The following is a 12657-nucleotide window of genomic DNA, read 5'->3' on the forward strand; positions in this document are numbered from 1 at the left end:
AACGCTCCGTCGAGTCTGCTCTTTGAATATCCTTTCAGTTTTTCACCCGGACAAAGAACCTCCCTCCTTCTGTGGTGTGCTGTATAATTTCTCTTTTTATTGAAGATGCAATGATTGTATATGGGCTGCGTTTGAGTCATGACCGAATGTAACGATTTATTATATAAGTAATGCAAAATAAATGGAAGATAAGTGCAAGGAATAAAACAAGCACGAGGCAATCTTCTTTGTCATTTCTTTCAGTTCTCCTCCACACAGTGAGAAACTTCAAGACCGTTCGCGACCTTCATTCGTCGAAAGTATTGGCAATTGCAAATGTTACACGTGTACACTTATTCTTCATGTGCATATTTATCATATATATTTTAATTAATAATGTCTACTTGAGTATACATGACAGTTAAATTATAACAAAGCAATGTCACGTTACATATCATGTCAGAATTTATTGTGTATTGCGCAAAATTAACCATAACAAATATTGCAATAGTACACAAATCCCTAATTTTTTTACATTACTTATATTTTATATATATTTAAATATTACATCTTTATGGCTATTAGTTGATACCAGTTCTAATTTAATGGGACATTGTAGCCAAAAGCTTAGGAACTCTTCTGTGTAACCAGTTAAGAAATATATTTTGGTAGGTGCTATCGTACGGGTGATGATTCCAGCTATCCTAATGATATTGTGCTGCCGTTTAATGATGACTTCACTAGCAAACAAATTGTGCCAAGTACCTTTCATAAAATATCGAATGAATAAATCTTCTACAGCTGTTTCAGATGGTCTGTTGCCATCCTTAATGTTGGCTGAAAAAAAAAAGAAATAATACATACCATAAAGATGGGTAAGGAATGAAGAAGCAGATTTGTTGCATACTTACAAGTGTTCCAAGAATTCCAAGACTTTCTGTGAGCAATATAATGAGGTGGATTTGCCATTTCATACGTCAGTGGTCTATCTTTTTTGACTGTTACTTTATAACATCCAGATTGGGATTTATTGACGATCGCACTTGCATGGAAATGTCTTCTTGTGAGGGATTGTTGAGCGATAGTTAAAACCTAAGAATTGCCAACGTAAAATAATCATTTATTCATAAAATAATACGCATCTTATCGTTATAGATAGGTTATAATAGAACATTAAATTAAAACTCATTTTCGATATAATTTTCTGAGTCATATTTTAATACATTTTTCATATATTGTAATGACATCATTTTGCTGCAGTGACACCCTGATGTTTCCTCAAATAATTGCTAAATATAAAAAGATACACAATTTACTGATACGCAACATTAGTTGTTTGGTTGATTGGTTCTATATCTGGCTCCGAACTATAAGACTATTATCCGTATTCATAATCAGACCTTATATTTGAGACCTCCTTATATCCATCTTTAGATGCTCCATGGATTATTTTATTGGCTACAAACCATCTGAAGATAAACTTAAGGAAGTCTTATAAATATAAAGCCTGACTATGGCTGCGTTCCGAAATTCACTGCCAGTATTCTATAGTAGAAAATCTATAGTATGCGTGACACAAACTATATATTTTCAGTACTGGCAGTCGATTTCGGAACGCAGTCTATGAATATGGGTGTATAGTTCTCACACGCCATTTTTCTGTTGTAAGTGCTTTTTAAAGGTCTATATATGCTGCGTTCTGAAATTCACTGCCACTGCTAAAAATATATAGTTTGTGTCACGTATATTATAGAATTTCAGTGCTGGCAGTGAATATCGGAACGCAGCCATAAATTGGTGTGTAATTCGATACCACTGAAATACAAGGTTTGTTTTCTACTGCTGAACTGGCTGCACTAATACCTCGTCTACAATAGAAGCGTAGAGTCGTAAGTCGTAGAAATTGACCAATCATAGTCCGGTAAGAGAAAAATAATCGACCGCGATTGGTCAATTTGTACGACTTACGACTCTATGACTTCTGGACTTCTTGTAGACGAGGTATAAGGCTGTAAGGTTGCAAGACACGAGAATGAAAAGCGTGGTCTACAATGGCCGTAAGCAGTAAGAAGTAAGCGTAAACAGTAAGAAATGGACCAACCACAGTTGATTATTTTTGTCATAATCGACTGTGATTAGTTTATTTCTTACCGCTTACGCTTACTTCTTACTGCTTATTGCCATTGTAGACCACGCTTCAGAGGGAGCGTGGCAGAGATACAAGTATATGCGTGATGTTATCTCATCTTTTTATTGCATATTCGTTCAAAGGACGTTATTTGAATAAACTACCGCAATATGATAGTAAGTTATATAATCTGTTCTCGAGTTTTACGAGCAACCACAAGTTAAAAACTTACTTTTAATATGACTCCCTTCAACAGAATTTTTTCGACAATACTTATATTTATAGGATATAAATACCAGGTCTGTAAATATGAAACCGGAATTTGCCCATAGATGGCCCTAGCTATCAATGTAAGCTGCGTTCCGATATTCACTGCCAGCACTGAAATTCTATAGTATACGTGACACAAACTATGTATTTTCAGTACTGGCAGTGAATTTCGGAACGCAGCCGTAGTTACCATCAAACCGCGTCATTGGCGCCATTTCCATTTGTTGACATCTGACAAAGATTTTCAACTCACAATAATACGAGTTCCATACAACAGCATAGTTTGTAATAGCGTTGAACATGTCGAATTTTGCGCCTGGAAGCTACGCTTTGCGGACAGCATTGATTTTCTGTTACCATTTGAAGAAAACTGCTGCAGAATCGCATCGAATGCTTGTCGAAGCTTACGGCGAGCATGCTCTTGGTAAATCACAGTGCTTTGAGTGGTTTAAAAAATTCAAACATGGCGATTTTGACGTGAGAAACGTAGAACGTGGAAGACCACCGAAAAAGTTTGAAGACAGCGAATTGCAAGTATTGTTGGATGAGAATGACGCTCAAACGCAACAACAACTCGCGAATCAATTAAATGTGTCACGAGAAGCCGTCGCCATACGTTTGAAAGCCATGGGAAAGATCCAGAAGATGGGAAGATGGGTTCCACATGAACTGAATAAAAGACAGCCGAAAAACCGAAAACAGGACCGAGCAGGAAAACCGAAAAACCACTTGCGGCGAAATCCTGCTCGCCAGGTACAAAAGAAAGTCATTTCTCCATCGAATTGTGACTGGCGATGAAAAGTGGATATATTTTGAGAATCCTAAGCGTAAAAGATCATGGGTAACTCCAGGCGAACCATCGACATCGACTGCAAGGTCAAATCACTATGGACGGAAGACAATGCTCTGTGTTTGGTGGGATCAGAAGGGTGTGATCTATTATGAGCTGCTAAAACCTGGCGAAACCGTCAATACTGAACGCTACCGACAACAAATGATCGATTTGAATCAAGCTTTGCGTGAAAAACGACCAGAATATCAAAAAAGGCAACACAAAGTGATTTTGCTTCATGATAATGCACCATCACACACAGCAAAACTGGTCAAGGAAACGATTGAGACGTTTAGTTAAGAAATACTTTCGCATGCGGCTTACTCACTAGACTTGACTCCGTCCGATCACTACTTATTTGCATCGATGGGACACGCACTTGCTGAGCAGCGCTTCACTTCTTACGAAAATGGTTCGATGACCGGTTTGCCTCAAAAGAGCAACAGTTTTTTTGGTGTGGCATCCACAAATTGTCAGACAGGTCGGAAAAATGTATAGCTAGCGATGGGCAATATTTCAAATAAAATATTTTTCATCATTTTTATACAATAAACGTGTATTTTCTATACAAAAATTCCGGTTTCATATTTACATACCTGGTAATCTGTTCTCGAGTTTTACAAGCAACCGCAAGTTAAAAACTTATTTTTAATATGACTCCCTTCAACAGAATTTTTTCGACAATACTTATATTTATAGGATATAAATAGTCTAGTTCGTAAATTTATTGTAGCTGCTTATTTGACCATTTTAAATCATTTTTTTTCATATTTTTATTGAGAAAAATTACAAATTGAATAACGAATCTACAGTTAATAAGATATTTTACTGTTTTAGAGGAAATAGCTTTATATACCATTATATTAATATATTATTTTAATATTTAATTAAAAAGAGGGAAACATCACCAATATTACAATTATATAGTTTAAAACTAACCACGATGTACTTATGTATATGCCCTTTTAATGTTAGAATTTCTAAGTTTGCTACTGCGCATTTGTAACATATGACTCATTACCGTGTATAAACTAGGTAAGAAAAATAGGAGTAAATAAATTCTCAGAAAAGATGGTAAGTAAAAAGTAAAGTTATAAGCATTTGGTAAAAAGATGCTGAATTTTTTAGTCTCTTCAAAGTATGGAATGTTCCGAAATATTATAATACCTTCACATAAGAAACCCAATGGGTACAGTGGAATCCATAATGTATATCTCAACCAAGTTAAGAAGGATACTTTAATATTTAATAGCTGTGTAATGTAATATGGATATCTGACAATTTCTACCATACTCCATATAAGAAATAGGTAAAAAATAATGGGTTTATTCTGGATACGGGGCTCAGCATCAATCATGCAAAATAATATAAATATTCTGCCTCCAATTTGCATAAAAGATATAAGTGAGCTATTTTTTGTATATCCAAATAAAGGATGCATTACCTCTAAAAATTGTAAAAGCTGTATAGACTTGAATAGATTGCCAACTACCATATATGTGTCAGTCATGGAATCTGGAAAAAAATATGATATTTTATATACTTTGGGTTTTTTTCAATGAGACGGAGACTAGATCTTTTGTACAGATGTTCTAGAAAAGCATATAATTTAATATATGTAAATATACCTGGGCCATCCCGTGAAAATCGTATACCCATTACAGCAATCACGTAGAAAAAGCCAACAAATTGGAAGATATTATATATGACTAGATATGCTTTTGCATATTCTTCTGAAAAGAAAGAGGTAAAGACAATGATAACAGCATCATAATATCATTTGGATAATACTATCTTATACAATATATACCTTTTTTATATCCAAATTCTTCTGTGAGTAATTTTTCAAATGTGTCAGGATAGTCGTAACAAATATCTCGTTTTTCGTCCTCATTATCATCCATGTCTTCATTCTTCCATTTATCAAAATCAATCTTAAGCCACGAAGGCTTCTGTGGGTAACTTATTAATCTTGGCCACCAACCATTGGACTTCTTTTTTAACATGAAATCAACTTGACGATCGATTACTTTATAATTACTCTCCTGTAATAAATGATACACATAAGCTTCCTAATATAAATCCATATATAAAATATATATAATTAATTTGGTGCAGTATCATTATATATACATTTGGATTGATAGGTGAATGAAGATTCAGGCTGAAACTGTAGTTATTCCAACCCCTAGCTCCTTGTCCATAAGCTGTAACTTTCAGCAGATTATTCTGTATGTCAACATTAAGATCCTGTAAAGTATTTTCACCAAGATTATGTTATGATATCAAATTATTACTTTATTGAAATATGCTTTCAAATATTTGTAAAATTAAAAAAATATTTCTATATACATAGATTAAACATATATATATATATATATCATACCTTTACATCAGTCAAATCTACTTTTAATGTGACTTGACTCTCTGTCTGAGCCCAATATACGAAGGGCGTGAGTGTATTAGACATTGCAAAACAGCAATGTGATGACAATGGATATATTAGCTGCCCGTACTATTCGAACAGTGCTTCCTCCCTTTCGTACCATTTAAAAACATATCGATTATAACAGCATATATATACTATTACCAGAGAGAAGAATGAAAGCGGCCACCGGCCGTATTTCGGGGGATACGGCTAGGCGCATTTTAGATACGCCATCTGACCAAAATGCGCCTAAACTACGTCCGCTAGGTGCACTTTCACGGTGATAAAAGTAAAATGCGCCTAGGTTCGTGTCCGTACTACTTCCATGCAATGGATAGTAAATTAGAAAAAGACAGACGACAGACAATCGTTCCGTCTTTGTCTCACTACTGAGCGGCGCGCGGCAGTAAACACGAGGCGAGGTAGCAGCGATCTTATCGCTAAGCGAACATCTCTCCGCTTTTCTTTCATCTTTCACGCTCCAGAGACATCAAAAAACGCGGTAGCGTCTCGTGTCAAGGGAACGTGCGAAGCGAGGAATTATTTTTCACGCACGCGAGGTAGCACATAGGAGACTAGACGAGCGTCGACATATTATCTGTTTCTTTCCCGCTCGTCTAGCTTATTGACTGCGTGAGCCGCGAGATTTTTCTTGCTACTCCTATACTTCGCTCTTTCTCTCTCTCTCTCTCGCTCGTTCTTTCTCTCTCGCGCACTTGCTCGCTCTCCTCTCTTCTCGTGTTCTTACGGCTTGGTTAAATATATTAATTACATGACAATATATATATATAAATAAATGACACATATATAGTGTATATGTATATAAAGAATATTTAGTATTAATGCACAAATAAAGAAGAGAGAATTATAATGAGAGACGAAAAGTTAATAGAAATTCACTCTTAGCCAATATATACATTTTTTAAAAATGATTTGTTATTAAAGTATATGACAGAATAATTTATTTATGCTAATAAATTTAAATTAAAAATTAAATGAAATGTTATTTGTTTTGTAAAAGATATTCCATTGTTACATTTTTCTTTTCGTAGCAAAAATAAATTTAGTCTAGTAAAAGAAGAAATTAGTTTTATTATCATATTTCAATTACAACTTTATTATTTAATTTTACGAATAGATAACGTGCATATTGTTGCTCAACGGAAACCGCGAGAAAATGGTGATCTCCGTCAAAAAATAAATGCAAACTTTTTAATAATATAATAATCTTTTTACGTAAGTGTTTGTTTTTATAGTATAACCTATTGAATTTTATTAATTATTAATTCAGCATGTTATAGTATAAAAAATATATTTTAATATAAAAATTAATGTAATATTAATTGTTTGCATTTGCAAGAAATATGGATAGAACAGGATAGGTTAGAATGATACATAGGAAGAAAAAAGATAGATGGATAAATAGATAGATAGATAGATATAGAGATAGATATAGATGGATAAATAGATAGACAGATAGATGGATAGATAGATAAATAGATAGATGGATAGATAGATATATCTATCTATCCATAATAAATTATCGTTTATCTCGCCAATCGGGTGAGAGCTTAATTTCAACCCGTTTTGTCCCGATTGGTCGAGCGTTAGATTCCTATTCACAGTCCTCAATCTCCAAAAGACGATGTGGTACGAGCTTTAAAGTGCATCTTACCTACGCCTTTTACCAGAGAGGAAGCTGAGAGCGGCCAACACGGCGTTTTCGGCGGCACCGATTTTTCGCACTGGGAATGGGCGCTATCTGCATCCATTTTGAGAGGGGAACTACGATGCTACATCCACTTTTAGGTCTTGACGGTAAAACCTGCATCTGGTGGCTGTTCGTGCTACATCCACTCTCAGGCGGTTTATGTCCGTGCTACAACCACAATAGCGTACTTGACAAGCACGGTCTCGCGCATTGTTATGCATTTGTAACATGAACATGTTAACATGCACTAAAATAAGAATTGAGATTGTATATGATTAATATCATGAAGATTATATACGATTTATATCGATATATAAATATATGATAATAAGATAATATTTTGTGTGTACCCAAAATTATTTTTCCAAAATATTTCAGCGTTACGTTAGTATTTATTTATACTCCGGCAGGCGTTTTTTAGCGCAGTTGTGTCCGTGTGCATGTGTTGCATTGAAAGTGTGCGTGACGTACGTGTGCATATACGCACTCACACACACACACACACACACACACACGTGTCATATGCAACAGATAGAATCTCAGGGTATATGCTTAAACATTTTCAATTGCCGTACGTTTCTATGTAAGAATGTAGTCGGCACACACACACAGAGAAACTGCTCCCGTCTATCCGTCTGAAATCCCACCCTCCGTTCGGCTTGTTTTGACGAGCCAAGCGAAAGAGAGAGAGAGAGGGAATGTGTTCTCTCCATCTCGCTCTGATTCGCAACGTTGCCGAGATTGTGCTTCCCGACACACGGCCGAGACTGACGTTTCACTCTCGGCGTGAATCCAACGAGATGATCAACAGCAATCGATTTTGACAAAAACTCGTTGTGTCGATAGATTTGCATGACAAATTAACATTGCACTTAAAGATACGGCGTAGCATTGAAGAGTTTGTAAGAAAGTCGCGATTGAAAATCACGAGTAATTCATGAACCAAATGAAGGAGCGAGCTTCTCAAAGAGCGTGTGGCTTGGTGGAAGTACGCTGGACTCGCGGGGTTGAGATCGGTGGTTCGCATCTCCTTGGCGGTCGGCGTTGTCCTTTTTCGCCAATCATTTTTTTTTCGTTTTGTAGGAAAATGCACGTGTTGCATACAACATAAGTGTATCACAATAAACTTTTTTTCATTTTTTAAGAAAATGCACGTATTGCATACAACACACGAGCATCGCAAGCATTGCACGTTTCGTCGATGACACTTCCTCTGAGACCCCGCCCATCGCTCGACTTGTTCGACGAGCCAAGCTAAAGAGAGAGAGAGAGAATGTGTTCGCTCCATCACCTCTACGAAGATGACCCTTCATTCTTCAAATTTGAAAAAAATTATTAGAGTTCTGAATGCCCCTTGCAGAGTTCTAGAGTTCGCAATCCTTTATAGAAAGAGTTCCGTCATTTAAAGTAGAGAAAATACCATTTTAAAAATCGGAGGGCCAACTTCACGACGCCCCTCATTATGTAAAAAATGACAATTTTTTTAGAGTTCTAGATAGATTTCTAAGTTCTATAATTCTAGATAAGTTTTATCTAGAACTCCGCCTCTACAGGGAGTAGAGAGTCGTCAATGTAGTCGAAAATGTAGGGTTTGAGAGGACTTTATTTTGGTGCCAGAACCAGGCCTGTATCTCTAACCGTATAGGAGATATCGAAGTTTTCCAACATTACTGCGTTGATATCTCCGCTTCTACTGGGAGTAGAGATTCGCCACTTACGGCAAAATGTAGGGTTTTGAGAGGACTTTAATTTGGTGCCAGAACAAGGGCTGTATCCCTAACCGTTTAGGAGATATCGAAGTTTAAAGTTTTCCAGCCGTTATCCGTCGATATCCAGCCTTCCTCCGTCGATATCTCCGCTTCTACTGGGAGTAGAGAGTCGTCCATGTAGTCGAAAATGTAGGGTTTTGAGAGGACTTTAATTTGGTGCCAGAACGAGGCCTGTATCTCTAACCGTTTAGGAGATATCGAAGTTTAAAGTTTTCCAGCCTTTCTCCGTCGATATCCAGCCTTCCTCCGTCGATATCTCCGCTTCTACTGGGAATAGAGAGTCGTCCATGTAGTCGAAAATGTAGGGTTTTGAAAGGACTTTAATTTGGTGCCAGAACCAGGCCTGTATCTCTAACCGTTTAGGAGATATCGAAGGTTAAAGTTTTCCAACATTTCTGCGTTGATATCTCCGCTTCTACTGGGAGTAGAGAGTCGCCACTTACGGCAAAATGTAGGGTTTTGAGAGGACTTTAATTTGGTGCCAGACCAGGCCTGTATCTCTAACCGTTTAGGAGATATCGAAGTTTAAAGTTTTCCAGCCTTATATTCTCCGTCGATATCTCCGCTTCACTGGGAGTAGAGAGTCGTCCATTAGTCAAAATGTAGGGTTTTGAAAGGCTTTAATTTGGTCCTGTCCAGCTGTATCTCTAACCGTTTAGGAGATATCGAAGTTAAAGTTTTCCAACTTTCTCCGTCGATATCCAGCTTCTCCGTCGATATCTCCGCTTCTACTGGGAGTAGAGAGTCGTCCATGTAGTCCAAAATGTAGGGTTTTGAAAGGGCTTTAATTTGGTACCTGTCCGAAGCCTGTATCTCTAACCGTTTAGGAGATATCGAAGGTTAAAGTTTTCCAACCTTTCTCCGTCGATATCTCCGCTTCTACTGGGAGTAGAGAGTCGTCCATGTAGTGCAAAATGTAGGGTTTTGAAAGGGCTTTAATTTGGTACCTGTCCGAAGCCTGTATCTCTAACCGTTTAGGAGATATCGAAGGTTAAAGTTTTCCAACCTTTCTCCGTCGATATCATTTCCGTCTATCCGCTTCTACTGGGAGTAGAGAGTCGTCCATGTAGTCAAAATGTAGGGTTTTGAAAGGGCTTTAATTTGGTACCTGTCCGAAGCCTGTATCTCTAACCGTTTAGGAGATATCGAAGGTTAAAGTTTTCCAACCTTTCTCCGTCGATATCTCCGCTTCTACTGGGAGTAGGAGAGTCGTCCATGTAGTCCAAAATGTAGGGTTTTGAAAGGGCTTTAATTTGGTACCTGTCCGAAGCCTGTATCTCTAACCGTTTAGGAGATATCGAAGGTTAAAGTTTTCCAACCTTTCTCCGTCGATATCCAGTCTTCATCCGTCGATATCTCCGCTTCTACTGGGAGTAGGGAGTCGTCCATGTAGTCCAAAATGTAGGGTTTTGAAAGGGCTTTAATTTGGTACCTGTCCGAAGCCTGTATCTCTAACCGTTTAGGAGATATCGAAGGTTAAAGTTTTTCCCAACCTTTCTCCGTCGATATCTCCGCTTCTACTGGGAGTAGAGAGTCGTCCATGTAGTCCAAAATGTAGGGTTTTGAAAGGGCTTTAATTTGGTACCTGTCCGAAGCCTGTATCTCTAACCGTTTAGGAGATATCGAAGGTTAAAGTTTTCAACCTTTCTCCGTCGATATCCAGCTTCATCGTCGATATCTCCGCTTCTACTGGGAGTAGAGGTCGTCCATGTAGTCCAAAATGTAGGGTTTTGAAAGGGCTTTAATTTGGTACTGTCCGAAGCCTGTATCTCTAACCGTTTAGGAGATATCGAAGGTTAAAGTTTTCCAACCTTTCATCCGTCGATATCTCCGCTTCTACTGGGAGTAGAGGGTCGTCCATGTAGTCCAAAATGTAGGGTTTTGAAAGGGCTTTAATTTGGTACCTGTCCGAAGCCTGTATCTCTAACCGTTTAGGAGATATCGAAGGTTAAAGTTTTCCAACCTTTCTCCGTCGATATCCAGCCTTCATCCGTCGATATCTCCGCTTCTACTGGGAGTAGAGGGTCGTCCATGTAGTCCAAAATGTAGGGTTTTGAAAGGGCTTTAATTTGGTACCTGTCCGAAGCCTGTATCTCTAACCGTTTAGGAGATATCGAAGGTTAAAGTTTTCTAACCTTTCTCCGTCGATATCCAGCCTTCATCCGTCGATATCTCCGCTTCTATGGGAGTAGAGGGTCGTCATGTAGTCCAAAATGTAGGGTTTTTGAAAGGGCTTTAATTTGGTACCTGTCCGAAGCCTGTATCTCTAACCGTTTAGGAGATATCGAAGGTTAAAGTTTTCCAACCTTTCTCCGTCGATATCCAGCCTTCATCCGTCGATATCTCCGCTTCTACTGGGAGTAGAGGTCGTCCATGTAGTCCAAAATGTAGGGTTTTGAAAGGGCTTTAATTTGGTACCTGTCCGAAGCCTGTATCTCTAACCGTTTAGGAGATATCGAAGGTTAAAGTTTTCCAACCTTTCTCCGTCGATATCAGCTTCTCCGTCGATATCTCCGCTTCTACTGGGAGTAGAGGGTCGTCCATGTAGTCCAAAATGTAGGGTTTTGAAAGGGCTTTAATTTGGTACCTGTCCGAAGCCTGTATCTCTAACCGTTTAGGAGATATCGAAGGTTAAAGTTTTCCAACCTTTCTCCGTCGATATCCAGCCTTCATCCGTCGATATCTCCGCTTCTACTGGGAGTAGAGGGTCGTCCATGTAGTCCAAAATGTAGGGTTTTGAAAGGGCTTTAATTTGGTACCTGTCCGAAGCCTGTATCTCTAACCGTTTAGGAGATATCGAAGGTTAAAGTTTTCCAACCTTTCTCCGTCGATATCCAGCTTCATCCGTCGATATCTCCGCTTCTACTGGGAGTAGAGGGTCGTCATGTAGTCCAAAATGTAGGGTTTTGAAAGGGCTTTAATTTGGTACCTGTCCGAAGCCTGTATCTCTAACCGTTTAGGAGATATCGAAGGTTAAAGTTTTCCAACCTTTCTCCGTCGATATCCAGCTTCATCCGTCGATATCTCCGCTTCTATTGGGAGTAGAGGGTCGTCCATGTAGTCCAAAATGTAGGGTTTTGAAAGGGCTTTAATTTGGTACCTGTCCGAAGCCTGTATCTCTAACCGTTTAGGAGATATCGAAGGTTAAAGTTTTCCAACCTTTCTCCGTCGATATCGCTTCATCCGTCGATATCTCCGCTTCTACTGGGAGTAGAGAGTCGTCCATGTAGTCCAAAATGTAGGGTTTTGAAAGGGCTTTAATTTGGTACCTGTCCGAAGCCTGTATCTCTAACCGTTTAGGAGATATCGAAGGTTAAAGTTTTCTAACCTTTCTCCGTCGATATCCAGCCTTCATCCGTCGATATCTCCGCTTCTATGGGAGTAGAGGGTCGTCATGTAGTCCAAAATGTAGGGTTTTGAAAGGGCTTTAATTTGGTACCTGTCCGAAGCCTGTATCTCTAACCGTTTAGGAGATATCGAAGGTTAAAGTTTTCTAACCTTTCTCCGTCGATATCCAGCTTCATCCGTCGATATCTCCGC

At 38.3% G+C, this 12657-nt stretch overlaps 2 protein-coding genes across 3 annotated transcripts; both read right to left on the bottom strand.

Moving 5' to 3' along the window:
- Positions 1 to 421: 421 nt before the first annotated feature.
- On the bottom strand, positions 422 to 1377 carry mRpS24 (mitochondrial ribosomal protein S24). The gene is made up of 3 exons (XM_011141297.3): positions 1203 to 1377; positions 891 to 1071; positions 422 to 816 (listed from the first exon to the last, which is right to left on the bottom strand). Exons 1-3 carry the CDS (start codon positions 1227 to 1229, stop codon positions 527 to 529), a joined length of 498 nt encoding a protein of 165 aa, XP_011139599.1. The 5' UTR covers positions 1230 to 1377; the 3' UTR covers positions 422 to 526.
- A 2732-nt stretch (positions 1378 to 4109) lies between these two features.
- Positions 4110 to 5830, bottom strand: Hacd2 (3-hydroxyacyl-CoA dehydratase 2). Of its 2 annotated transcripts, none has more exons than XM_019841542.2 (5): positions 5596 to 5830; positions 5343 to 5459; positions 5020 to 5254; positions 4838 to 4939; positions 4110 to 4724 (listed from the first exon to the last, which is right to left on the bottom strand). In XM_019841542.2, the coding sequence occupies exons 1-5, from the start codon at positions 5677 to 5679 to the stop codon at positions 4159 to 4161; spliced, it is 1104 nt and encodes a 367-aa protein (XP_019697101.1). In that variant the 5' UTR covers positions 5680 to 5830; the 3' UTR covers positions 4110 to 4158. The 2 variants fall into 2 exon arrangements, with proteins under 2 accessions (XP_019697101.1, XP_011139650.1); XM_011141348.3 differs by having other exon boundaries at positions 4838 to 4942; positions 5596 to 5829.
- Positions 5831 to 12657: the final 6827 nt, after the last annotated feature.

Source organism: Harpegnathos saltator, unplaced genomic scaffold (genome assembly GCF_003227715.2).
Source record: "Harpegnathos saltator strain DR-91 unplaced genomic scaffold, Hsal_v8.6 scaffold154, whole genome shotgun sequence".
Lineage (NCBI taxonomy): Eukaryota > Metazoa > Arthropoda > Insecta > Hymenoptera > Formicidae > Harpegnathos > Harpegnathos saltator.